Here is a 25270-nt window from a genome sequence, read left to right on the forward strand (position 1 = left end):
CTTTCCAGGGCTGTCTCAAACCCTTTCTGAGGGGGGTGAGTTTGGCCCTTTGAATCGCAAACCTCCTTGTTCCAGGGCTCTGTTGGGTGTGGGGGAGAGGGGGGAGAGAAAGAGAGAGAGAGAGAGAGAAAGACAGTACCATTGCGCGGCATGCCTTCCAAAAACTGGCCGCTTTTGTCGTCATCCCTCTAACCCTCGCGAGTCAGGACGGTCTCTCCTCCGCAGCCCCGTCCGCCAGCGCCGTATCCACGTCACACTGTGATATGGTGGTGCAGGTCGCAGGTGTTGGCGCTGGAAGGGACAATGACGGCGACCGGCACATACACGAGAGCGACAGCCGAACCCCGGCCTTGCTCCGATATCGTCCGCTGTCGTCGCTAGCCGCTGTTGGCCTGCGCTTTACCGCCCCTCGCCTTCTCTCACCCTCCTTGCCGCCCTTTTCCCCCTCCCTGCGCTCACAAACACACACTAAGGTAATCACACAGTGTATGTACCTATCTACCTACCTACCCATCTAACTTTGGGTGGGCGACGCGTTGCGCGAGCAATGACTCTCGTCTCTACCTACGAGGTCGGAATCCACCCGAAGTATGTAAATCGCCGGCCCCCTCCGCGCTTCTCTCCCCGACCGCGCAATCGAAGCAGGCAACCCCCCGGGTACGCCGGTAGGAAAGCCCGCACGGGTCGGGTGCCGCGCAGAGCAGGTTTGCGTGTCGTAGCCCCTTGTGTTGTAGCTGACAGGCGTGTGGCCACAATGATGGATGCGGAATGATCCGTCTCCCTATTTCTCTCTCCCCTTGACGGGATTCGCAAAGCTAACTATCCAGGGCGAAACTCTATCTGCTACCTCTCCTTCACCGGCATCCCTCGTGGCCGTTTACGACGGCTTTCCTCTCCGCAGTCTCCACGTCACAGCCGCCCTGTCGGCCTTGCCCGCTGTGGCATCTTCTTCAGGCTGTTGTTGGCTGCTGTCATCCACCCCCGCCTCCGGACCCGACTCCGACACGCCCACAGTCTCGTTGATGACTCTATCTTGTTCCACTTCCTCTTCCTTGACGACCTCCTCCTTCTTGATCACCACACTCCCATCCCCCTGCCCCTTCACCTCGACCTTGACCTCCCTCATCCTGCGCCCCTCGTTGACTTTCTTCCTCTCCGCCGCCTTGCACATCCCGCTGAGCCCGAGGTCGCATTCGCCGCACTTCCGACCGACGGGGAGGCAGACTGTCTGCCCGAACCCGACGAGCAGCCAGTTGATCTCGCGCCACTTGTCCTTGGGCAGCCAGCTCTGCAGCGCGAGGCGCGTCGCCTCGGGTTGCGTCGTCTTGTGCCAGCCCCAGAGGTTCGTGATGCGGTGCACGTGGACGTCCACGCCGATGCCCTCGGTGCGGTCCCACGCAGCCGAAAGGCAGAGGTAGGCCATCTTAGGCCCCACGCCGGGGAGGGAGGTGAGCCCTTCGATGGTGTCGGGTATGTCGCCATTGAATCTGTCGCGGAGGATCTCGGCCGCTGCTTTGATGTATCTTGATGAGTTAGCCTCACATATGAGTCACAAAAAAGAAATGTCTTTGCCAAACCCCGCACAGTGATTTCGCCGACGGCGCATCCTGCCACTCACTTGGTCTTGTTGTTGTGGAAGCCCACCGCCCAGATTAGCTCGTTCAAGAAAGCCGGGTCGACGGCAAGCACGTTCTCCAGGTTCAAGCCGCCCGCCGCCCCCGGCTCGTGCGGCGGCAGCTCCATCATCAGCCTCTTCATGGCCACCGCGTTGACCGTGTCCTTGGTCTGGCTTGACAGCATCAGTGCGGTAAGGATGTGGTACCGGCGGTCGCGCTCCGAGGCGTCGGGGTGGAAGAGGCGCTCGCAGCCCATAGTGTCGACGGCGGCGTTGCGCGCGGCGCCGTGCAGGCGCATCCGCTTCACCGCGTCGTAAATGGACTCCCAGTCTGAAGGGGGCTCTGTGTGCGACTCGACGGCGTTGGTGCCTTTTATTACGCGGGCCGGTTTACGAGCTTTCCGCGTCTGGGAGGGAGACGCTCGCGCTGCCGCTGTCGCTGCCGTGGTCTCGGTCTCGACGTGTTCGACTTTGATGTTTGCGATTCCGTTCTCCGCATATGCGTCTTGGCCGTCTTCCACCTTCGTGACGCGTCTTCGTTTCCGGCCCCTCGTGTTTACGACTGCGTCCTCAATGTCGGTGACGCCCAGGACGATATCGTGGACCGTTTCTGCTGCCGCGGCGTTCGCGTCCGTGATGGAAGAGACACCAGCATTGTACGCGAATCGTGCAAGAGAAGACCGCGTCGTCCTGCGCGTTTGTTGCGGTGGCGATGGTGCTGTCGTCGTCGTGGTCGTCGTCGTGGTCGTCGTCGGTAACGGCGAGGACGGGCGGGCCATCTTGTTGAAAAGGGCCGAGGTTTCTCTGGATAGCTTCGATGTCCTCATCCCTGCTGTGAACACCCGAGGCTCATCCCTCTACCGGCGAATCGGATGCTGCTGGATTACGTTTCGCAGATTGTATAACGGGTGGAAACAACCACGCTCGCTATGAGGGGCGGGATTGAAAGGCAAAAAGAAGTCCCTGCCCCTTTGCCCGTACGTAGGTACCTAGGTAGCGTGGTTTATCCATTCGAAGTACATAGTCGCAAACCCATTGGTCCTAAACCTTCCCGGGGCTTTCAGGGGAGCAAGGGTAGTGCGGATTGGGTGGATGAGGGAAGGGGGGACACCCCTGCATAGTCCGGATAGTCGGGATGGTCTGTCGACGGTGTGGTGGGTTACTCTTTTAGCGAGGTAATGTATCCCTGTCTGATGACGCTACGACTGCGAGGGTAGGAAGTTCCACCAGTTTGGGTTGGCCTGCTTGGGTTGGGTGTGTTGCGGCTGACGGGCGACGCAGGACAGTATAAGACAACTTCAGTTTTGGGACTGTGCATACTCGGCCGACAGTCGGTATTCCGTACAATGTGCATCGGGAAAAGGTTAAGCGGCTTGGAAAATGCATCGGTACTTTCATAAGGCTAACAGACCATACGCATAGGTAGATGGTAGAGGTGATTTTGGCGTAGATACGGTTGCTTTATTATATGTTACGCCGGAGAAGGCTTGTATACGGCTGGTAGTTAATTGTTCAGCTCCCTGAAAAATAGGTCTCGTTCTGATGCCGGGCACGCTTTGGGCTGTCTGTTGAGCTACAATCCTTAACGAGCAACACCAAGTGTCGATGGGGCGGACGACCGGACAACGATTGACACCAAGTATCTTCAACCTACGAGATAATTTTAAACGATCAACGATTAATTATGTTACAATAACGAAAATCTGTGTACATCTAATAGTTATTCTCCGAGAGGAGCAGGTATGTACCAAACGTCAACGCTTCGCTAACTCCAACTCCCAATGTGCAAAAAGCCCCCACGTCTAGACGATGAACTCTTCGTTCAGCCAGTGCTTGAGCACGACATGCCCCTCTGAAAAGGACTTTTTCTCCCAGCGCACGATGATGGCGGCGTGGCTGTGGCGGTCCTTGTGGATCCACACAGGATACTTGTGCCAGCCGACCGAGTCGAGATTCTGGATCATCTGGAACTGGTAGGGTGCCAGCGCGAGCGTGGGCTGCGATGGCACCGACATGCGCCTCTCCCGGGCAAGTAGCTGCGTCGCGCTGCGATCCATCTCGGCATCGTCCAGGTCCTCATCCGTCTCGCTCGCCAGGTACTCTTGGTCTTGCGAGCTGTTGAGCGTCTCATAGACATGTTCCACTTCCTCGCGAATCTCCTTCATCCACAACGGGCCGCGGTACTCATCGATGGCCACGCCCGCGAGACCCTTCTCGTGCAGCTGGATGCGCTTCGACGAACGGACTGTCTGGACGACGGAGCTGAACAGAAATGCGATGACACCAATGGGGACGAAGATGGCAAGGGCGAGGGCAAAGGGCACGCGTTGAATCCACTTCCAGCCGGCGCCGGCAACCGATGAGAGAGTGGTCGGCCCGGCGACCTTGGGCTTTGGAGCAACCGGGTGGTGCGGGTCGAGAATAACATCCTCGTAGCCCTTGACATAGTTGCATCTGATTCTGTCGAGGTTGGTATACGGATCGATCTTGGAAATGCCGGTGGTGTAGTGCACTGCGCTTTTGTCATTGACGATGTTGGTGTAAAGCGTGTGACGCTTGAAGCGCTTCAAGCCGGCGAGGAAAATAGAGTTGGGGTCGGCGAGAACGGCGAGGAGCGGTCGGCCGGTGCCGCGGAAGTTATCAATGGTGAACAACTGGCGGCCGGACATGGACAGAGTACGGGCGCCCAGCACATTCCACAAGTGGTTGTGCCATCCTCGCAGCGGGGTGCGAACTCCCAGGTGCGGCGTCGCAAAAGTGACGAAGTTCTGGGCCGGATCAGTGACCAGGATTCGCATGCAAGCAAAAATGGGGGTTCGTACCATGCACTCCACATTATCGAGAATGCCCTTGGAATGAAGCAAACCCACGGCGTAGCGGGAGACGAGTCCACCGAGAGAGTATCCCACGATACTCAGCTTGGTAATCTTGCCACCTCTCCCTTCGATCAGGCGCAGCTCCTCCTCGATCTCGGCACACACACGCTCGCCGCCCCGTTCAATGCCATCATAGGTAAATGAACCACTGTTGCGCTTGGCGAGCAACAGATAAAGTTTATCGGCGGGGTACTTGGCTCGCAACGTTTTGGCGATCTGGGCCATGTGGTTAGGGTTACCCCAAAGCTGCAGTGCCGAGGCGGCGTTCCGTTAGCCCAAGTCTCATTCATGACGTCGGTGCGAGAAACAAAGCTTCGGGTGCAGGTGCAGATTCAAGGGGTGAGGGGCACAACAGGGTTGGGATAGGTGAGGAAAAGGACAATGCGATGTGTGTACGAACCCCGTGGACCAAGACGCAGAGATGATCGGCCTCCGCGGTGCCGCCGGTGTAATCCATGATGGAGTCGGATGGAATCAGGGACCGGTGAACAGATTGAATAGCAAAGGGCAACAACGTTGAGAAGGGTTGCGATGGAGAACGTTGAAGGGGAGCTCGTGTGGGACGCGCACCGAGTTAAATCCTCGGGGCGACCACACAAGAGTCCCTTTCAACGGGTAGTCCGCGCAAAGGCCGACCGGGGGGGAAGGGACCTCAAGTCCGCTCAGTTGGGACCTCCTTGGTGCACAGCCTTCGTCGCCGTGAGATTCGATGACACTGACACCGGGCCACCAGGCACACACTACCACTACTGCGAGTGCCTGGACTTAGGGGAGTTGAGGCCCAAAGTGACCTCTTTCCTCCGTGTTTGCGTGTTTGTGCTTATGTTTGTGTTTACCGGTGCCTGCGGGCGCTATGGGTGCCGTTTGCTCCGTGGCTTTGGCGGGACTCGTCCACTAGGCACCTGCCGACCAGGCTGCTCGCTAATCGGACAGCCAGGCCTTCTGGGTACCTAGGTAGGTGGTCCAGAATGGAATGTGTGCACGCGAGCTCGCTGATAAGCTGATAGCGGAGGGGGGCTGCAGTGGTGAGGAGAGCGTTGTCTTGATTCGTGACGGCGAGCTAGATGCAGGATTGGCTTGTGATTTTGGGTTGAGAGTCCTTGCACCAAGTAATTCGTCTCCTGGCGAGGACCCTGAGCACGCAAAACGCTACGCGTTGCTAGCAGATACTGCTACTGCCTGTAGTGTAGGGCTGATGGTTGGGAATTCAGTTTGACGTCGAGTTCGACACAGGTATCGCGGTAAGCAATTCGTCTTACACACAACGCCCTGCAGGTCCAAGATGGGCCCAAACAGTTGAAAATAAAGCAGAAAATTCACAAAAAATCCTTTCGGAGGGGAGTGGAGGGCAATGAGGGCTTTCTTTATAGATGGCGCACGACGATAGAATCGCGCAGAAGCCCAGAACCCCCCGCAACAGTTTGTGATTCCCGATCACCCTCATTGATAACGATTTCCTGGATAAACAACCAACGGCGTCTCCTCCACTGCGATTGTACACCGCCAGTGGGTTCTATCCTATCCAACCCTTGTACCGAGATAGGCAAGTACAACTTCAAGACCAGGGCTGCCCATGGTTTCGCTGAAAGGCTCGGTGCCACTAACACCCGTCGGCACTCAGGCTTTGGCAACGCAACCCGTTATCGACGGAGAGTAATGATTAGTAGTGTATGGCTTCGCTGTCAGTACTTGAGTCGCGGCCCTCTGCGCCCTATATGCGAGATAGACCCAGAGCCCGCATTTCTCGTGGAACGCGAGGGGTGGACAAGGTGGTGCAAGCTAATTGCCTCCACGCCCGTCACTTGCAGAGGGAGGCAGTCTTCGCCCTGTTTCTCGCACCCCTCTCGGGCGAGGATCAGATAAGAGAGGCCATGACAAGCCACTACCTCAACAGAAGAAAAGAAGAAGAAAAAAAAACACTCTAATATGGCTTTGTCTTGGTGTTGTTAGAAGAAGGTCGACAACCGCCAAGAGTACTGAAAGTGGACGCGATGGCCAACGGATGAGACAAGCATTACCCATGGCCTTGGGTTTCTTTTTTCCACAGTACCGGTAGTCGAGGAGGCCATGTCTGGCGTTGGCGAAAACGTCTGTGTGCTCCGCTCGTTCACAATGAAGAAGATGAGACGGTTCGTGGAAGTAGTTAAGTTTGGGTCTGCCGCGATAAGGGATTTTGGCAGCATCTGGCCCCTTGATCCCCCTCCCGACACGAGGGCCACAATCCCAGATGGTCATGGTCAGGGATAGCGACAAGGTAGGTATGGGTATTGGAGGTATCGCCAGAGCTGAGGCTGGACGCAGTTTCTTTCCCAGTACTCAGCCCCAGCAGCAGAAGATGAAGATTGGCCATGGCTCGGACCAAGGATTGTGACGATATCGATGTCGAGACAACACACGATGGTGGATGAGAGGATGCCGGCCTGCCCATTTCCGATCCAACGTTCAGTTGGCACCTGTCAGTTGTCACTTATCAGTTGTCGAAACGGGTTCATCCTCCCCTTTGCACGAGACGCCTTGGCGTCTTCCAACGCCATGTTACATGCTGAGATGCATGAGGGAATGGACAGATAAAGGCCGTTGAGTAATGCACAGGAGCTGCGGAGATCTGGGCTGCTCATCTCCTAGCAGCCGTCCTCCGCAATGGCCCCCCACCACAGCTCCAAACTATTCTAGCGCCACACCCAAAGCAGCCGAGCCTTACCTAATCCGTCCAACGCTCGGAGCCTCCCTTCGTCTCAATTCCGACGGCATGCGAGACACATCGTCCTTCTGTGACACTCTCCCAAACCAACCCGTCTTTATGCCTTTGGCCTGTTCGTTTCCGTCGCCTTGTTTAACGTCCAATTTCACTTCATTCTTGTGCCAGAATCGACCCGGCTACGCGCCACTGAGGCCCCCCTCCCATTCACCCGGAGCCTGCCAATTCTCCGACTGGAACGGCACAACGTCACAGACGATCCGGCTGCGGTTTTGGCTATGAGATCTTCGCACCACTCCCCCGGATTTTCGCAGCCTTAATTGGCGCGTTCACTCTCATTCCACCTCCATTTCTCTCGAACCGGTCACCAGAGTACGACCAGAACCTTTTAGCAGTTTGACCCGAGGCTCACGGTCCTTCCTGACGAGGGAAAGAGAGGTTCCATCTTCCTGACGAGGCTCAGGCAGCTCCCGTCACATCCCGTTGCCGTTCTTCGTCGTCGTTTTCGTCATCGTCTCATTCTCCTTCCCTATCGCTGCGGAACAGAAGGAGCAGCAGCAGCAGCACTGGCCGTCATTGCCGTAGCTGACCCAAAATTAGTCTGCTCTCACATCGTGAGGAAGGCGTTGCCACAATGTCCTTTGTCGACCTCAAACACATCCCCTGCCCTGCCGGAGACAGGTGCACCGCATTCCAGTGCCTCTTCCAGCATAAAGATGACAGGGATAAATTGGCGGCTCCTTCGGTCCCGGCACTTAACACGTCAGGAACGTCGGTCAAGAGGCCAACAGATACCACGACGGATGCAATCCGGGATGGCCCTCGGAAACGTCTGAAGGCTGCTCAAGACGTCAAGGACCCCCCCAATCCTGCAAGAACACCTCCTTCTGTCAAAACCGCCTCAAAACATGACACCACCACATCGAGACCAGATGACACTTCTTCAACTCTCGCCCGGCCCATCTCACCTCCACTTATAAATCGCCCATCCTCCTCCTCCTCCCCGGCCGGGAAGAAGCTGTCCCAGTCCAACCTACCCGCACCTTCCTTTGCTTCGTCCGACCTCAAAAAGTCGTTAAATCACCCTGATCCCACTAGATCCTCTCATTTATCTGCGGTGAATCGCCCGCCCAAACACAACAGCAGCACCTCATTCACTACTCCCCCTGCCTCTAATTCAACCTCAACTTCAGCCCAGCAAGGCACCACTTCTCTCCACACTCCTTCAACAGCCACCGCATCCAACACCGAGCAACCACCTAAGCCCAGGAAGCCAGAGGCTCTGACCCCTCGTTTACTCAAATCATCCCCGGCCAAATTCGATATTCGATACAAGCTCGTGCAGATGCTACACGGCGAATATACTCGCCTCAACAACGAACTCAAGAAGACCGCCAAAGACGCCGAAGAGAAGCAACTCATTCTCACAGACCAGGACCTCATCTGGAGAGTCCTTGACGAAGAGGAGACTATCGCTATCGAGAAAGGCGCCATCTACTCAAACGTAATCAAAAACAAAATCATGCAGTACAAGAAGATGACACTGCTGCAGTGGAAGGACGAGAGGGTCGTCCACTGCCACCAGCAGACCCAGAAAGGCCCTCACAAGAAGCCGCTTGGGTCCCCCAAGAAGATTGTGACTGGGCTGACGCCTGCGCAAGAGGTCCAGCTCGTGCGCCACCTCGTCACCCCCATTGACGGTCTCGCCGCCCATGGCTACGTTTCATCCGTTCCTACTGAGGCCGACATCAACAAGGCCCGTGAGGGTCTCGAGGCCGCCAAGGGCTGGGAGAAGTGTGATCGCTGTGACAAGCGCTTCCAGATGTTCCCTGGCAGAAGAGAAGAAGACGGTGCCCTTGCTTCCGGCGGCACTTGCACTTTCCATTGGGGCAAGACTTACTTCCCCGAGCGCCAACTCGGCGACAGATCCAAGCAGCAGAAGCGCTACCGATGCTGCGGTCAGGCAGTTGGAGACTCTGCCGGCTGCTATACCAACCCTCATCATGTCTTCAAAGCTTCAGATCCCAAGCGACTGGCCACCATCCTCAACTACGCTGAGACGCCTGCCAACCCTAATGCACCTTCCGATAGAGCTGTGTGCTTCGACTGCGAAATGTGTTACACAGTTCACGGCCTCGAACTCGTCCGTCTCACTGCCACAGCTTGGCCTACTGGAGAAGAGTTGTTGGACGTCCTCGTCCAACCGGTCGGCGAGATTCTAGACCTCAATTCGCGATATTCGGGTGTTTGGCCTGAAGACATGGCGTCTGCGGAGCCATGGTCCGCCGAACGAGAAGACCCTACCCCCGCACAAGCCAAGAAGATGGCAAGTCCCAAGAAGACCAAGAAGAAGATGAAGATTGTATCATCTCCCGAGGTGGCACGCGACCTCCTATTTTCTCTCATCGCTCCCGACACTCCTCTCATCGGCCACGGTCTGGAAAACGACCTGAACGCCGTCCGCATAGTACACCCCACAGTCATTGACACCGTCCTTTTGTTCCCCCACAAGCATGGCCTCCCGTATCGCCAGGGTCTGAAGATGCTCATGGACAACCTCCTCAACCGCAAAATCCAGGTTGAGACAGCCGGCAAGGTCCAAGGTCACGACAGTGCGGAAGACGCTAGGGCTGCGGGTGATCTTGTGCGTTTCAAGCTCTCGGAAGAATGGAAGAGCATGAAGCTCAAGGGCTGGAAGCTGAAGGGCAATGAGTTCGTGCCACCTGGTGGAAAGGTGGACGACTTCCATGACCATCTGACAGTGGAGTTCCTGGAGTCTGCCCTTTAGCGGCGGGTTGGCTTTGTTCATACTTGAATTTGGGATATTTTTGGCGTTCAGGAGGACTAGGGGTCCTGGGATGCATTCGGAGGTGTGGAACCGGCATGATGATACCTAGCCCTTGAAAGGGACTTCTTTAATGATAACGGGTCTTTTCGATCATATTTTTGTTCCCTGGTGAGCTTTGCATGTGTACAACCAGATACCACGCTACAGTCTTAGGCTGTGGCTAATGTCGAATAAATAGCAAGTTGGCATGCAGTTCCTCGGCCATGACTTGCTGGCGCAATTCAAGCACTTGTCACCTTTCCATGCCCAGACATCAGCATTTACCATATCTACGATGCGTACGACAGTATGCCGGCTCCCTTAGTATTAGCATTCCACGCACTCGACGTGGCAGGAGAGAGCCTGGCAGTTCATCTGGCCACTAATCGTCCAAGTTTTGCGAATGTAAAGGTCACAGTGCGCATGCTAGACCGCCTTACGGAAGCCTCGGTGTTATGCGTTGTTTCGGTAGTGTGCGAATGGTGGGCTTCACGCTAATATTACCTTAAGGAATGTAAACCGCGGAGGGAGGCTCTCCCCGCATATCGTGAATTGCAGGTAGAGCCTACCCTTGAAACTCCCGAGTAGCCATCATCCGCAAGCTAGAACACTTTGGCTTTTCAAGCCAACGGTCCGTCAGTGGCATGAACGGTTCCGTGGCCGTTGGTGGAGAGTAAGTGGAAACTCGGGGGATGATTGGTCCGGCGGACACTTTCCATGCTTCCATAAAGGCTCATTTGCTGCGTCTTACCTGCGGCTAGGCGGACCGCGCACAGGATGGACGGACGATATGCTGCGGCTGCAGGGGGTGGTGTATATCGAGCTTCATGACCTGGCAATGTTCGAACATGAAGAACACGGCTGAGCTCCGTCTTGTGTAGAGCATCATTTGCGCACACCATCCCATCCCACCACGTCAGGGAGGGCACTCTTCCTGTGTTGGCTAGCATGTAAGCATGATTATCATGTAGATAAAGACAACAGTACCGATTTTATGTTCAAATAAAAGTCTCTCGGGTTATATCGCTACGAAGGTGGAACCACTTATACGAACCAAGTCTAGAGTAGATGGGATCCGAGCGACGCCTCTACTAGATCAGCGCGAACCAACCCGCTTATTCGTCAACCGCGCTCTTTGCCATGCGTTACTCGTGGTCACTAATTCGCTCAAGCACTCAAACTGACCAGATTATACGGAAGTTCGCGGTTGAGTCTAGTGATGAGATATCAAGAACATGACTTGTGGCCAGTGCTATGGTTTGGTCGTTCCAGCGCCGACTGACTGGGTACCACGCACATGCATCACGAACTACGGTTCGAACCGTAGGCTCGGTTCGTGGAAAGGAGGCAGAATTCATTGGCCTATGATTACATTGAAGTGGTGACTTGCCTTCAAAGTCTATTATACAGCATCGCCTTTTGGTCTCTCACTGAAGACCCTTACACCTACCCTCATACTCGTAGCACTTTACGGCCGTCCGACGTTCAACAACATCTGACTGCCGTTTTTGCCGCCGCTGGGCAAGTAGGCGACATTGGGGTTCGCTGAAAGAGTCGCGGCAATTTCTCTGCTAGCCTCGATCTTTCTAATCTGAACGAGGCCGTCGCCGTTCTTGGCGATGGCCTTACTGATGGTCTCGGCACTCTCGGCCTCGCCCTCGGCGCGGATGACGTTGGCCTGACGCTCCTGCTCGGCCTTCTCGACGATGAAGCGCGCACGCTCGGCATCCTGCTGAGCGATCTGCTTCTGCTCAACAGCCTTGGTAAACTCCTTGCCGAAGGTCATGTGCGTGATGGAGACGTCCTCGAGGGCAATGTTGAACTCGGCGGCGCGCTTCCTCAGGTCGGAGCTGATGCGCTGCGAAACAGCCTCACGCTGAGTAATGAGCTCTGCGGCGTCGAACTGCGCAACGATCGACTTGAGGACTTCGTTGCCGATGGAGGGGAGAACTCTCTCGTCATAGTCTTGACCAAGGTTCTAGCGGGGTGGTCAGGATCTCATGGTTGCGTAGGAGCTTATAACACTGCAAGACTTACCTGGTAGATCTTAGGGAGAGCCTGGACTTCAGGCCTATGCAGCACACGGAGGGTCAGGCTGACCATCTGGAGATCCTTGCTGCCCGTCGTCGTGGCGATGTTTCTGGGCTTCGTCCGTACATCGAAGATGATGCTCCTCTGCAACCACGGCACGAGGAAATGCGTGCCCTCGTTGATGACAGTTTCCTTGACACCAGACAGCCTGTCGAAGATAACGGCTCTGGATCCACCCTTGACATCGTAGATTGACGACTGTAGCACCGCGATACCAACGGCCGCAGGGACAGCCATACGGTACGCAAATCCCAAAGCTTGAGCCATGGTTTCGGAAGCGTGGAGACAGGGGGGGTTCGACGGGAGATACAATTAGCAGAGTTGTGCAGGCTATTGCCGGAGATCGCGAGCTATCCGACTGGAGCTTTTGGACGTTGGTGGTGGGCTGGTCGTGCAGTGTAAGGACGGATGAAGCTGTCGAAAGCTCCTCTCCCAAGGCAACGGGAAGCTCCGTCATGGAATTTTGGGCCCGTCGACCGGGGTGGTCGGATGGGTGGTGGTGACGGTTCGAACGTATAACTGGCGCTAAACCTATTTGGGTCGTGCGCCTCAGCGTTCGGGTTCGGCAGGAAGGAGACAAGATTTGAACCTCGTCCGATTCGACCCATCCCGTTTTCCAGCGTAACGACTTTCTACCCGGTAACACATCACCGTCCATCACACGCCGTCACGATGAGACCTACGCAAGCTCTTATGGGTGGACCTAGTGTCCCTCACGGAAAGTACCAGCAGTAAGTAACGCCTCTTCCGACGTCAATTGAGTGAGTAAACAGGAACGGCGTGCGGGCTTTTCAGAACGGGAGACCGCGATGATTCCGCTTGTCCGCCGCGCCTTGCACTACGTTCAATGCCATTTCGAGTGCATTCCACTGACATTTCGATAGCTACCTCGGCTGGTGGGGACACATTGGTACGTTAACTTGCGATATTTTTGCTGACGGAGCACGATGGCGACGCGGTTGAGCGATGCATGATTTCTTTGGATGGAACACCATAATAATGAGGAGGGAAATCGATTAACCGCTCATCGATGAGACGATACGATCGGAAGTAACAATAAACGGAACAACGAGCTGACGGACTTGTAGGTGGCGAGAAGCAGAGAGGCATCATCACCTACGGCCTTGCCCCCAACCGCCAGAACCCCTTCGCGGGCGCTGCTCACGACGCCGTCTTCAACACCTGGCGCCGCTTCAGCGCGCAGGTCCTCTACTTCCTCCCTCCTCTGGTTGCCGGCTGGTACATCATGGACTGGGCCACTCACCGGTCAGTCGCCTCTTCCGAACGCTACTGGGAGGACGATTCGGAACAGGTTCTCATACTAACATGCGACACAGCAACCACTACCTGAACTCCAAGCAGGGCCGCGCCGAGTTCGGCGACGAGGAGTAAGCGCGTCTTTCGACAACGGTGGACGATAAGTGCTAGAGGCGGACAACGATTCCCTGTGTCAAAACACATGTATATCATCTACGTAGAGGCGAGATATGGAACAGAACCCTATTTTTGACGATTCTAACACATGAGACCTCTTACTACAAAAATATAAAACAGTCACCCTCGTGTGTCGGTGAAAGATATTACGTGCTGTTGTTTCTTGAACTCCGCAGGAAAAGGTCACCAATGTGATCAGCCTTTGCCGCAGCAGCTAAGGGCTTGTTAGTTCCCAATACCCAAACACATAGCCCTTAAAGCATCTGTACCAAATGCTTTATCTCGCAAGTTTGCCATTGACTTTTAATTAGATCCAGTGGGCGACCGAACAAGTCCATAACCACTATGCGCTGACATTTGCGCAATGTCCGGTTCATGATTGGTCAAGTCAAGTCACGTGAATCGCTCAACGAGAACTTGTATCCGCTGAGCAAAAGTCGAGCTCTTCCGGCACGGATCTACCGTTTTCCGCGGTATCTCTACCACTGTGCCACACATGCTTGCAAGGTGGGGCCCCTCAGAAAAAAAAGTTGCATGGGCTCTGCAGACAAGAGAAAGGGAAAAAAAACCGAGCCTCCGTAATCCGACCTCGTACGAGAAGCTTCAACCACCAGAACGCCGCCGCCGCCAAAACCGCCCGAGTCTTCTTCGTTGTCGGAAAGTCCTTGCCTTGCACTTCGAAACCTCTTTCCCCACTCGCAAAAAAGTAAAGAAACCCGTTGCAATGGCCGCCGAGAAGCCCGACAGGAAGGAGAAGAAGGACAAGAAGCGCTCTGTGTCCGACGGCGCGATCAAGAAGGACAAAAAGGATAAGAAGGACAAGAAGGACAAGAAGGAGAAGCTCGAGCGCGTTCTAGATGAGCACCTCCAGGCAGACGTCGCCGCTACCGCCGTCGCCAGCGGTGAAATCTCCTCCAAGGCCACCGCCGACGGCCTCCCCGTCGCCGGCGCCCTCGTGCCCTTCGCTGTGCCATTGGCCGACGAGAAGGCCATGAAGAAGGTCATGAAGTCCATTCGCAAGGGTACGTCCCACCCCCCCCCCCCCCCCTTCCCAATTTCTCTGCAGAGGTGCTATCATGCTCCCCCGGCCTGCATCTCCATCGCGCGTAAAGGGGAAAACAGCGTAGGCTAACACGGTGCACCCAAACAGCGGCCAAGAACAACACCCTCAAGCGCGGTGTCAAGGAGGTCGTCAAGACGCTCCGCAAATCCCCCGCCGCCGGCCCTGGCAACACCGCCTTCCCCGGCGTTGTCATCATCGCCGGCGACATCTCCCCCATGGACGTCATCTCCCACCTGCCCGTCCTGTGCGAGGACCACAACGTCCCCTACATCTTCGTCACCTCGCGCGCCGAGCTCGGCGCCGCCGCCAAGACGAAACGCCCGACCTCCGTCGTCATGGTCTCGGAGAAGCGCTCCGCCGCCGACGCCAAGAAGGCCGAGAAGAAGTCCGACGCCAAGGACGACGAGGAGGACGACGGCGAGGACTACTCCGAGGTCTACTCCGCCCTTGTCAAGCTTGTGCAGAAGGAGACTGCCAAGCAGTCCTTCTGGGCATAGATGCTGGTTTGCTGCATAAGGATAATGGACCAGCATCGTATACTTTGTATGTGTCTTTTTGCACACCACCAAAGTGCATTGCATACGGAGCATTGCGAGTCATAGAGAGGACATTCATGGGACCAGGTACGAGGAGAACATCCTTTGGCACGCAAACAAACAACATCAGCGGAGACACAATTATGTTAGGCTGGTTCACTCGTCGCTCCAATTAAAATGGAAGCACGTGGTTCACGAATGGCAAAACGGCTTTTCAGGAAGGGGGGGAGTTGTATAATATGCACGCTTCCTTTTCTTTTTTTTCTTTTTGCCAATGCGGCGCCGGACACACGGAAAAACTGGCTGGAAAAAAAGACATCATCGGCGTTCTAGGGCACGTGTTTGTTTACATTGAGCGAGTTGGCATATGCCACTTCTGCTCGAACCAAAATAAATGATTTTCAATCATTACAACCTCCGTTGGAACCTTTAGGGTGCGGAGGTGTGGAGGAACTTGCATTTGCTTCTTCAGACACGAGGTGTCAAGAGCACGTCCGAATGATGCTGTGACCAGGCCTCATGTGTGAAAGCAAGCAACTCTCAATTACTGTCTTGCTGACTTGGATAACAGCACGTATTTCATGTCATCCCCATTACCGCACTGATCGCCACCCATCATCCGTTGCCCTAGCCTCTTGGTAGGAGACTGCACTCGCTGACCTGGCAACTAAGATCAATCTCTTATTGCCCCATCGTTCCAACATGATGTGGGTGTTAAGCGAGTACAATATACCTTTGCAGGAACGCATCTCTTCAGAAATTGGGGTCACATGCACGACTGAAACAAGCGATTGGGACGATTGAATCGATTAAAAAAGAAAAGCCATGCCTCTGAGCACGTAAAGTATAGGTACATGGCAATGACCCTAGCCGCAATAACGGGCTCTCTTTAACTCCATGACCTCATCCCATGCGACCCAACGATAATAGCACATAAGCGAAACCATTCGCGGAACGCTCAATGGAGTTTGGAAAACATTGAACCCTTTAGTCGAAGGGGTTGGTGCGAGTTCCCCACCAGGTGAGGAAGACCGACAAGCCGACAGTCTCGATCACCTTGGCCAGGACGCTGACACCGACGGTGTCAACAGGGCGCTTCTCAACGAAGACCTGGGAGATGTACTGCGTTTTATTAGCCACAAATTCGTAAGTGACACAGGGCAAAATGATTGACATACACCGGGAGCAGAGGTAGCGAAGAAGATCAGGGATCCGAGGTAGGCAGCGCCCTTATAGGAGAGAGTGCCAGTGGCGTTGATGAGGGCACCGACTCCGTATGACTGGAGGGCAGATCCGACGAGGGAGGTACCCCAAGCGACAGCGGCGCCCTGAGCCTCCTTGGAGCGAGCAAACTCCTCCTTGGTGTTTGCGGCCTTGGCACGCTGGTAAGTCGCGCCGAAAATGGGGGTCAAGACTGATGGGGGCCTGGATTAGCTGATGCGGTTCGAGGTGCGACTTCGGGGTGTCAAATGGATTCGCATACCGGCGAGCTCAGCCGTATGGTTGAAGATGGTGCCGAGGGCAATAGCCGAAGGCTTGACGGGGGGGAGGTCTGTTCAGAGGAGTGGTCAGCAGGCTATTTACGTTTCTTTTAACGACGTCTCGATGTAAATTCGAGCTTATGATCTCGAGTCCAACAAAGGCATATTGTCTCTTTCTCTCAGGTAGCTATGGGTGTGGGCAGGAGAGTTGGAGCTGTTCGAACCAAATCCGAAGCTCACTATCTTGGACAAGGGGCTTCAACTTACAGTGCAGAGACATGTTTGCTAATATTGGGTATCTTGTGGTGTGAAGAAGTCAATAATCAATTGGACTGTGAGAGTGATGTAAACAGAAGCCCGGGAGAAGAAGGGCGGGAGGGCTGGCTTTTATGTGCTAGGAGGTGCCAGGTGGGCGGGTATGAGCTACTTGTGACCTCAGCCTCTGCATGCAAGACTTGCTTTGGTAGCCGGAGCAAGGCAAGTGTTCGTCTCTAGGCGAAACAGGATCTAACTCGCACCTGGAGCTGCTGGGTGGGGTGATTGGAAAGGAGGCACAGCCAGCCGGATCGGAGTCTCATTCCATCATCGGTCGTTTCCTGGGCTGGGCTGGGCTGGGCGCCTGTCCTCTGCTACTTTGCCTTTCCCTTTTTCCCCAGGCAAAAGGCGTATGAGCTACGTACATAAGAGACAGCTGGACAGGGGGTGGTTGGATGGTACCGAGAGACATGTCACAGCGTGCTCTTCCTCCTTGCTCCGGATTGCGTGGTAGTGCAGCTTCTACTGCCGCTTGTCTCCTGCTGCGTGTTTGGGTGTCCCAAGCTTTCGCGCTTTCTCTCGAAAGCTGTCGATGTTGTCGTGGTGTCGTCACCTGTGCCGTGATGTCATGACCTTCACCCCCGCCGAATCCACCTAGACCCACCCATGCTCCGACAATTGGGCGAGACCGTCAAAGACCTTTTCTTCCTAGCCGTATACCCCCGGCCAAAATTACCGATGCGTTTCTAGCCCGTAGTAATTATCCCACGTTCTGACAATTGCAGACCTCTGTGCATGGCGCCCGCGCTGGGAAACCCCATACTGGAGAGCTTATTAAAATATGGAGCAATATGACCGAAATGGCCCAGATGGAACCTTATGTTATGCCCTCCTGGCCAATGTAAATAGATCCGTCTCCTTTCCCCGATTTGGCATGATACTTGTACTGTGTATTTTCGACTGTGTTATATTATTGTTGTGTACCTGTGCGACCTTAAGAGCAACCGCTTTGTACATCGTATATGTGCTTCACCCTGGTATGGAGACGCCTCAACCAGGGTAGCTGTGTCGTGCCTTATGTGCACATTGTATCATTCCTGTGCGGTAGGTGAGTGAGCCAGTCGCCAAACTTGCCCAGTCGAACTCGACTTGGAAAAAGACCGGCCAGACAAGTAAGGAAAAAATTCAAGGCAAAGGGAAAGGGTGACAGAACCGGGATGACGAACGATCAATGTCAACACCGACCAGAAAGAATATTTACAGGCATTGAGAACAAAACATGTCTTTTCATACAAGAACTCCGGCTAGACCTCGGCGACCGATAAAAGGTTGGTGACCTGGCATGTATTTCTGAAGCTTCACAGAACCGTGTCGACATTACGGCGTGCCGCACAAGAACTCCTCTTCCCATCGCTTTATCAACATAATAATACAGGCCTACACGACTAGTTGAAGCCGCTGAGTTCGCCTCGCTATTTCCATACCAGTACACCAAGCAATCCTTCTAAAGACTCCAAATTCTATGCCATATGCTGACCGTCCTCGCCTCCACGCAGTGCAAGCAGCGCCCTCACGTCCGAAACATACTGCAAACCTTCGAGTAGTGGCACTAGGTGTAGGAGGTCGTTGTCCGTCGGATCATTGATCCAGCCTTGGATAGGAATCGCATTGTCTGTAGCAGGACTCGTGTTAGACCGCATTCTCGACACTCAGGTAGAGCGTACCGATCCCGCATACCTTGATGAAACATATAACTCAACGGACTATTGTCCAAAATCATAACCTTGCTCAGGTCCGGCTCAACCGAACTGAGGTCTTTGATAAAGGCTCCTTGTCGGAATGTGCAGTGTTGTCTATAGTACCGCGCGGAGAAGAATTTCCTCTCTGCTTCCAACCAGTCGATGACCGGATCCGCGTATTCTTGAACCGAGGCTGTAAAGACAACTAGATTGTACCACTTGCAAACCTGAACACAAACGTTAGCAAACTAGCAACCCTTGGGCGGTTTGCGACGGCTTCTTACACGACGCAGGAAGTCATCGCAGTGCGGGCGTTTGTTGACCCAATAGAGGATCGGATGCTGCGGCCCGATGGATGTCTGTCCACCGGCGCCTACGTAGGTCTGGTTGAGTCTCACTTCGACCATGTGCCCAGTGCTCATGCGTCCGCCCTTGGACATACTGTGAATCAGAGTTTCATCAAGGTCTAGGATGAGCGTCTTCTGGTATTTGGGATCGGTCGAAGGCTCGAGGTTGAGGTAAGAGGGTTGTCGGCGAGGAATCAGGGGCCGAGGCGGAGCGGGCGTCTTGGGGTACCTAGTCAGCGCGCCTGCGGGAGATGTCGGCGACTTGAGCTGGGCAGATATGTCGGATGTACCGGATTCGCTGTTGCCCTTAGAGCGTGCTGCGGCAGACTGCGTCTTCCTGTGCTTACGCTGAGGCAGAGCATCATCGTTGTGTAGTTTTATGCGTATAGATCTTCGGGCAGGCGCAATCTCTTCGGAAGCAGATGCTGAACGGGAATGCCGACTAGAAGTGTCCCGGCCATGACGGTCTGCGTCCGATTCTGATTCGGAAGATATGCCTGAAGAAGAAGACCCTGAAGAACCCATCGGTCTTGAGTAAGCAACACCTCCATATCCGGTGCTCCCCTGGCGACCCGACTTTTCGTTCATGGTGTCAGGGTAGTCCGTCGGAAGCTTCTTGTTTCCTCCGTGGAATCCGAACAGTCTTCTGAGTGGGAGGAGGGGCGAAAAGTTGCCTGCCTCGTCGTACAGGCATGCGATCAGGTACACCCCCGGAGCGGCCAAAGTGGACAAGACCCAACGAAGCGAATTGATGAAGCCTGCAGCAATGCACCGAGGCAGAGAGTGCCAAGTAGTCGACCTCAAGCCTGAAGCTTTCGATTCCCCTATGAGCGGTGTTGCTTCGGTGGCGAGATCCATTCCATGAGCATTGTTGCGCTGCTCAAAGGCGGATTTCTCGAGCGGAAACGTCTCGGCATCTTGATCGTCGTCGTTTTTCTCTGCGTTTTCGCCACCGCGCTGATTGTCGGATTGCACGGCTAAGCCAAGGGAGCTGATTGAGTTGGATCGCGAAGCAACCGGGCTCGGCGGCGGAGAGACGCGAGAGGTGATGATGTTCAAGGAGTTCATCTTTGAAAGCATGTACAATCCATGAGGCATGAAGGCTCGACGACGGGTAGCTGATCAAGAACAAAAAGTTGGGAGAGATTGGGGATCTGTAGTAAGGGGTGGTATCGGTGGACAGGAATGTTCCAGACGTTCCGCGCGATGGAGGATGCGATGGGCGAGTAGTCGCGCCAGGAGAAAAGGGGCGTCGTGTAGAAAGTAGACGGACGCAGCAATCCAAGGGAACGAGTGTATGGGTGCCAGTCGTATGTTAGTTCGTCGCAGAGATTCTGTTCGAGGGCGGATTTGCGACAGGTCGGGAATCGAGTCTGCGACGGCCGAGAAGAGTTCAAATCGTGGGTTGGCGGAATGGATCTTGCCCCAAATCCAAGTCCAAGGAATGGCAACTCTCAGTTCGCCATGAACGATCAACGAGACTTCAAAAAATTCGGCACAAGGGGGCAGCGCTAGCGAAAAGGGTTCGTCAGTCGGTGCTAACGAATGCTGGAAGCGATATGTGGTCGTCGTCAACGCAAGCCTGGCGACTGGGCCGTGTGTGTAGAGAGAAGAGGTGTCGAGCGTAAAAGTGTCCGTCGGGCTCTCGGGAGTTGGAGGTATCGAGGCGGCCGAGATGCGGTAGCGTCCACAGACAACGGTTGAGTTGGACAGGGTAGCTGCTTGCTGATTGGAGGTGCCACTCAAGCGTCTATAGAGCCCACACTAGAGAGTCTAAGAGGGTCCGATTTGTTTCGCACGACGTGCGAGTGGAAGCCACGGAAGGGAAGCGGAAGCGAATGGGGGGTAAACAGCAACAAGTAATAGCTCAACAGTCTGCAAGTCTGCTGCTGGGTTTGGCAGGGTTAGACCGTGGTTGTACCTACTTGGGACGGTTCGATGCTGGTGCAGCTACGTAGCGACGGTCGGTATTGGTCCAGCGCAGGCCGTGCTGAGGGGGTGGTGTACAGTACCGTCCAGTCCAGCGATGCGAGGGTAGCAGCAGGCCGGATACTGGGGTTACACTGCCTGCTGACCCTTGTGGGGGATGGTGGACTGTGGAATAAAGATAGGTTCACGTGTCGAATCTCGAGCTGTCCAGTACCATTTTGGGGCGCTGCTTCTTATTTTCTTCTGTCACGTTGCGCCTTCTCTTCCCACCTGCCAGTCAGTCATACAGCGCACTTTTTTTTTTGGGGGGGGGGGGGGGGGGGGGGGGGTAATCAGCTGCTGCCAAGAGACTCCGTAATTGATGCACCTCAGCCCACATTCCGAGGTACCTACTACCTACCTACCTACCTATCTTCCCCAACACAACACAACCTGAAGGTCTCTAAGTACCTTGATAAAGGCACCTAAGTCTACTATATACCTAGGTAGGTACCCAGGTAGCTACGGTTTATCCCCCCCTTAGAGCTAATTCCCTCTAATCGGGAGGCTGAAAGAAGTTTTCATCGACTTTGACCATGGCCTCAGATGTGATTGAATGCGTCCATCAGTCGATTCCCGAGTTGACCCTGGTTGACATGTGCGTTTTTCATGTGAAAGAGAGCAACTCCACTTTTACCTTTGTTGTTGAGGCTTTTTGATTGAACGGAGCTGGGGCAGACAGGGCTCGAACTGGGGGGACCAGTTCGTAGCAGCTGCAGTGCTCCTCGAATGTCTGCGGGATTACGGGCCTTTTGAGTGTCGCGACTCCGGCCCATATATCCATTCGTATCCGTGTTTTATTGCTGCCCAGCCACTCGTCCTTAGTTGATTGATAGTCCACCCAGTCTTCGACTTTGACAACCGTCCCCTCCTTCTTCCGAATTCTACCCAGTGCGAGAGTGACAAAACTGCCAAAGGAATGGGTGACACCCTGTTGATTCCGTTCTTCGTTCTTTGGTTAGATCGATGCGACAAAGGAAGGAGAGCCGTATAGGACACTTAGGCAGAATAGTAGCGTGGCCATAGGTACGCCGTTTCAATAGTTTGGGCTTCGCTACCTTTAATGCGCGTGAGGACAGCTCCAATTCCGTCAAACATAACTGGCTCTTGGCTAAGTTGCGCTGCATTGGCCTATGCTGGAATTTCTAGTTGTTGCCTTGTATTCTTGAACAGCTGTTGTAGACTGTCTAAACAGGCCGTAATGCTAACCAATAGTTGCACGAAGCCTGTCAAGTGATGTTCCAGTAGCCTTCCATGCGATGCCAAACGAGGTTGCGGCTCAAACTGCAAAGTGAGGTGCGTTCATGCAACGCATTGGTCTTCCAACTTTTGCCTTACAAGAGATCGAATAGCGATTCCCGGCGATTGCCGTCTGCTGACCAGCAAGTTCGGAACCAATTAGACACTCGCGCGCACGTACGTTCGTCGATAGAGATGCGTCCGCGCCCAGTCTTAGCAAGGGGCGCTTGGCTCAAACAGTGCGACGGAGATGGAATCAAATTCCACGCGAGCATATCGCCAAAGGTAAGCGTCGAGTGAACGATCAGGGCGAATTGGCTCTCAAGCAACATCCATATGCTGCCATTCTTCTCCCTTTCCAGTAAATAGCTCTCTCTTGGGAATAGTCTACGCCTGGCTCGTCAAGATGACGGGCAGCTCGGGCGCCCTAACGCATCACTTACAGCGGCGGTTCAGTCACCAACGTCATTTTGCAGCGATGGAGGGGTATTTGTTCGGTGGTGAGGTGTCATTGGGCACCTTGCCCTGTGTACGGCTTTCTTCGGTCCGAGCTTCGCACGAACCCCAGGGAAGCCGCCCCCTGCCACCAGCTGTCTGCGGAGCCGGCGGTCATCCAATGCCCCTCGAATTTTTTAGCGTGACAGGGGTGGTTGACTGTCCCTCCACGAGCTTCGTTGTTGAGTCACAACCGTTTGTGCGCAATTTCCAATTCACCATCTGGACCTTACCAAGCTACGAGAATTGCCATTGCATTGCGCGTTCACCTGCTGCAGCAAACGACGGCCACCGCATTGATTCCAAAACATCACTTGCGACTCTAGTGACCTACAGACTATCTCCCGAAATAACTTGCGACGGCCCCGCGATCGCAACCCCCCTATCAGTCTGGGACCGAAAATGGCGACCCTGAAGCCCAGCGCGGGGGATCTCGAGCGGTATCTGAAGACCCTCAAGGGTAAGCCCTTGGAAGCGTCAATCGACAGTCTGATCTCGTATGGGCTCCCCCGGCAACATCACATAACAATCAGCTAACAGATTAATGTTGCAGCCTCTTGAAGAGAAGACAGATCCAGGGCTCTGAGCTCTGCGCCGTCGCGACCGCACACATTCTCCTTCAGGTTGTCGCCAAGGCAAAATGGACCGACGCCGACACCCTGTTGGAAAAAGTTCAGCAGATCGGCCTGCGTCTCATCGCTGCTCAGCCCAAGGAATTGGTGGTTGGCAACATCGTTAGACGCGTGTTGGGCCTGATCCGGGATGAGGCCGCGGAAGACCGAAACGAGGACATCAGCGAGACTGCCACAGAGGCAGGGCTGACACCGACAACAGCAGTGCCAGACCCCTCTAAGCTGGAGCATCAATGGCCTCCCTCCACCTACACCAAACAGGATGCTGGCGCAGACTACATATCAAGCGGCCCGAGACCAGTTCGCCCTGGCGCCCTCACCTCCGCAAGCTCTTTCCATATTTCAAAGTCCCTGTTCTCTCTTCTCGAGGCCTCTCCCCCGATGGACGCTAGCGGCATCATGGCGGGCTCGCCCTTTGGCAAGGACTCGGGTGCATCAACTCCCCTCCGTGGACAGTCGACAAGAACACACGCTTTGAGATCAGAGGTTATTGAAGGTATCGAGGAGCTCAAGGACGAGATCAGCCAGGTCGACGACCAGATTGCTGCGGCTGCAGACGTCCAGATTCACCCCGGCGACTATGTGCTTGTGCACCAGCCCTCGGCCACAGTCCAGAAATTCATCTTGCGCGCCGCGACAAGAAGGAAGTTCACCGTCTTTATTGCCATCGGAAGTGCCCGCAGACCGGCCGGCGAGACGCCCTATGCGTCGTTCAGGAAGAAGCTAGGCGCAGCAGGCATCAGTGCCATCAGTATCTTGAATGGCGGCCTGATGGCCTATATGCCACGTATCAACAAGGTCATCTTGAGCGCAAGGGCTGTACTGGCTAACGGCGGCATCCTGACAGACGCGGGAGCCGGAGTTATTGCACGCGCAGCCAAGGAGCAGGGCAACCCAGTCATCATTCTCAGTGGTGTTTACAAGCTCTGCCCAGAGAGCTACTTTGACGAAGAGAGTCTTGTCGAATGGGGCAGCTCCATGGGCCACGTGGACTTTGCAGACGGGGCCATGGTCAACGGTGTCGACGTTCGGAGTGCTGTTAGCGAGTTTGTGCCTCCCGAACTGCTCGACACTTACATCACGAACCTGTAAGTTTGACAGGCGCATGTGTATGGTAGTGGGTCACAACTAACAAGTGCATAGCGGCGCGCACTCTCGCAACCACCTGTCGACCATCATCGCGGACCACTATAAGCCGGAAGACGTTGATTTCCACCTTTGGAGCACTGAGGCTGACCGATGAGGAGGTGTCGACGGAAGTACGTCACAAGAAATGCCTTGGCGCATTTAAACCTTGTTGAGACACGACAGCGGTGTCTACGGTCCTGGCAGTGACTCGCGGCCCCGGCAGCGAGAGCGAAATATTGGACATGAACAGGCGACAAGATATTCAGGCGTATGCATAGTCTGGGCTCTCCAGGTACAATAATCCGCCGTCGTCTGGCCCTGAGCTCTTCCTGTTCTAGGGCCCAGTCCGGTTGGTTCGGCGGCACGACGTCAGTTAGGGTTGTACATAAGTTTTTGGGTCTGGCGTTCCAATGGCATGGGAGACCGCGACCCGCTAGAGGCCCGTGGTGGCTGGATGGTGTATAGGGCCGCTGGTGGGCGTACTGTTGCCTACAGGCGGGCCGCGTCAGCAAAGCTGCAGCGAGCCTTCCGAGGGTATGACTGCGCACAATGAATCGACCAGGGTGGGTTGGATGGTGACTCTGTGGGATAGAGTTGATTTGCAAGAACAACGTGTTCCCATCACAAAAGGCCCCGTGCAGTCCGCACGGTTACCCCCCTCACCATACTCGATGCTTATTTTTACCTGCCTGGTGGCGTGGGCTCGGCAGCAGCGTTTAGACTCTTGGAAGGCGGGGTCCCCCTAGGTTAAGTGATGAGCCATGGTTCGACAGTAGGACTCGAAGAACGTCGTAAGGCTACGTGAACGGGGCGAACGACTAATAAAGGATAGAAGGCAGGTTCAAG

The 25270-nt window shown here is 54.9% G+C and overlaps 9 protein-coding genes across 9 annotated transcripts; 4 read left to right on the plus strand and 5 right to left on the minus strand.

Annotated features, from left to right (window-relative positions):
• Positions 1–877: 877 nt before the first annotated feature.
• LY79DRAFT_520801 (HhH-GPD superfamily base excision DNA repair protein) lies at positions 878–2394 on the minus strand (the record flags this gene model as incomplete). The annotated part of the gene is made up of 2 exons (XM_060555281.1): positions 878–1523; positions 1619–2394. The coding sequence occupies 2 exons, from the start codon at positions 2392–2394 to the stop codon at positions 878–880; spliced, it is 1422 nt and encodes a 473-aa protein (XP_060411454.1).
• Positions 2395–3269: 875 nt separating this feature from the next.
• On the minus strand, positions 3270–5180 carry LY79DRAFT_306067 (putative serine esterase-domain-containing protein). Its single transcript, XM_060552309.1, has 3 exons — positions 4892–5180; positions 4438–4737; positions 3270–4383 (listed from the first exon to the last, which is right to left on the minus strand). The coding sequence occupies exons 1-3, from the start codon at positions 4946–4948 to the stop codon at positions 3418–3420; spliced, it is 1323 nt and encodes a 440-aa protein (XP_060411455.1). The 5' UTR covers positions 4949–5180; the 3' UTR covers positions 3270–3417.
• Positions 5181–7823: 2643 nt separating this feature from the next.
• On the plus strand, positions 7824–9977 carry LY79DRAFT_520888 (exonuclease; the record flags this gene model as incomplete). The annotated part of the gene is made up of 2 exons (XM_060555288.1): positions 7824–8306; positions 8454–9977. The coding sequence occupies 2 exons, from the start codon at positions 7824–7826 to the stop codon at positions 9975–9977; spliced, it is 2007 nt and encodes a 668-aa protein (XP_060411456.1).
• A 1507-nt stretch (positions 9978–11484) lies between these two features.
• LY79DRAFT_581843 (SPFH domain/Band 7 family protein) lies at positions 11485–12374 on the minus strand (the record flags this gene model as incomplete). Its single annotated transcript, XM_060560212.1, has 2 exons — positions 11485–11994; positions 12054–12374. The coding sequence occupies 2 exons, from the start codon at positions 12372–12374 to the stop codon at positions 11485–11487; spliced, it is 831 nt and encodes a 276-aa protein (XP_060411457.1).
• A 322-nt stretch (positions 12375–12696) lies between these two features.
• On the plus strand, positions 12697–13848 carry LY79DRAFT_561601 (UcrQ family protein). The gene is made up of 4 exons (XM_060558418.1): positions 12697–12838; positions 12992–13017; positions 13196–13373; positions 13445–13848. Exons 1-4 carry the CDS (start codon positions 12780–12782, stop codon positions 13497–13499), a joined length of 318 nt encoding a protein of 105 aa, XP_060411458.1. The 5' UTR covers positions 12697–12779; the 3' UTR covers positions 13500–13848.
• A 417-nt stretch (positions 13849–14265) lies between these two features.
• Positions 14266–15101, plus strand: LY79DRAFT_671826 (50S ribosomal protein L30e-like protein; the record flags this gene model as incomplete). Its single annotated transcript, XM_060563971.1, has 2 exons — positions 14266–14563; positions 14692–15101. 2 exons carry the CDS (start codon positions 14266–14268, stop codon positions 15099–15101), a joined length of 708 nt encoding a protein of 235 aa, XP_060411459.1.
• A 1026-nt stretch (positions 15102–16127) lies between these two features.
• On the minus strand, positions 16128–16901 carry LY79DRAFT_671827 (uncharacterized protein; the record flags this gene model as incomplete). Its single annotated transcript, XM_060563972.1, has 4 exons — positions 16128–16262; positions 16319–16554; positions 16624–16692; positions 16889–16901. 4 exons carry the CDS (start codon positions 16899–16901, stop codon positions 16128–16130), a joined length of 453 nt encoding a protein of 150 aa, XP_060411460.1.
• A 1495-nt stretch (positions 16902–18396) lies between these two features.
• On the minus strand, positions 18397–20030 carry LY79DRAFT_592219 (dullard-like phosphatase domain-containing protein; the record flags this gene model as incomplete). The annotated part of the gene is made up of 3 exons (XM_060561391.1): positions 18397–18548; positions 18614–18842; positions 18900–20030. The coding sequence occupies 3 exons, from the start codon at positions 20028–20030 to the stop codon at positions 18397–18399; spliced, it is 1512 nt and encodes a 503-aa protein (XP_060411461.1).
• A 3036-nt stretch (positions 20031–23066) lies between these two features.
• On the plus strand, positions 23067–24539 carry LY79DRAFT_520805 (initiation factor 2 subunit family protein; the record flags this gene model as incomplete). The annotated part of the gene is made up of 3 exons (XM_060555282.1): positions 23067–23161; positions 23218–24384; positions 24440–24539. 3 exons carry the CDS (start codon positions 23067–23069, stop codon positions 24537–24539), a joined length of 1362 nt encoding a protein of 453 aa, XP_060411462.1.
• Between the last annotated feature and the right edge of the window lie 731 nt (positions 24540–25270).

Source organism: Colletotrichum navitas (assembly GCF_030913465.1).
Source record: "Colletotrichum navitas strain CBS 125086 chromosome Unknown LY79scaffold_55, whole genome shotgun sequence".
Classification (NCBI taxonomy): Eukaryota; Fungi; Ascomycota; class Sordariomycetes; order Glomerellales; family Glomerellaceae; genus Colletotrichum; species Colletotrichum navitas.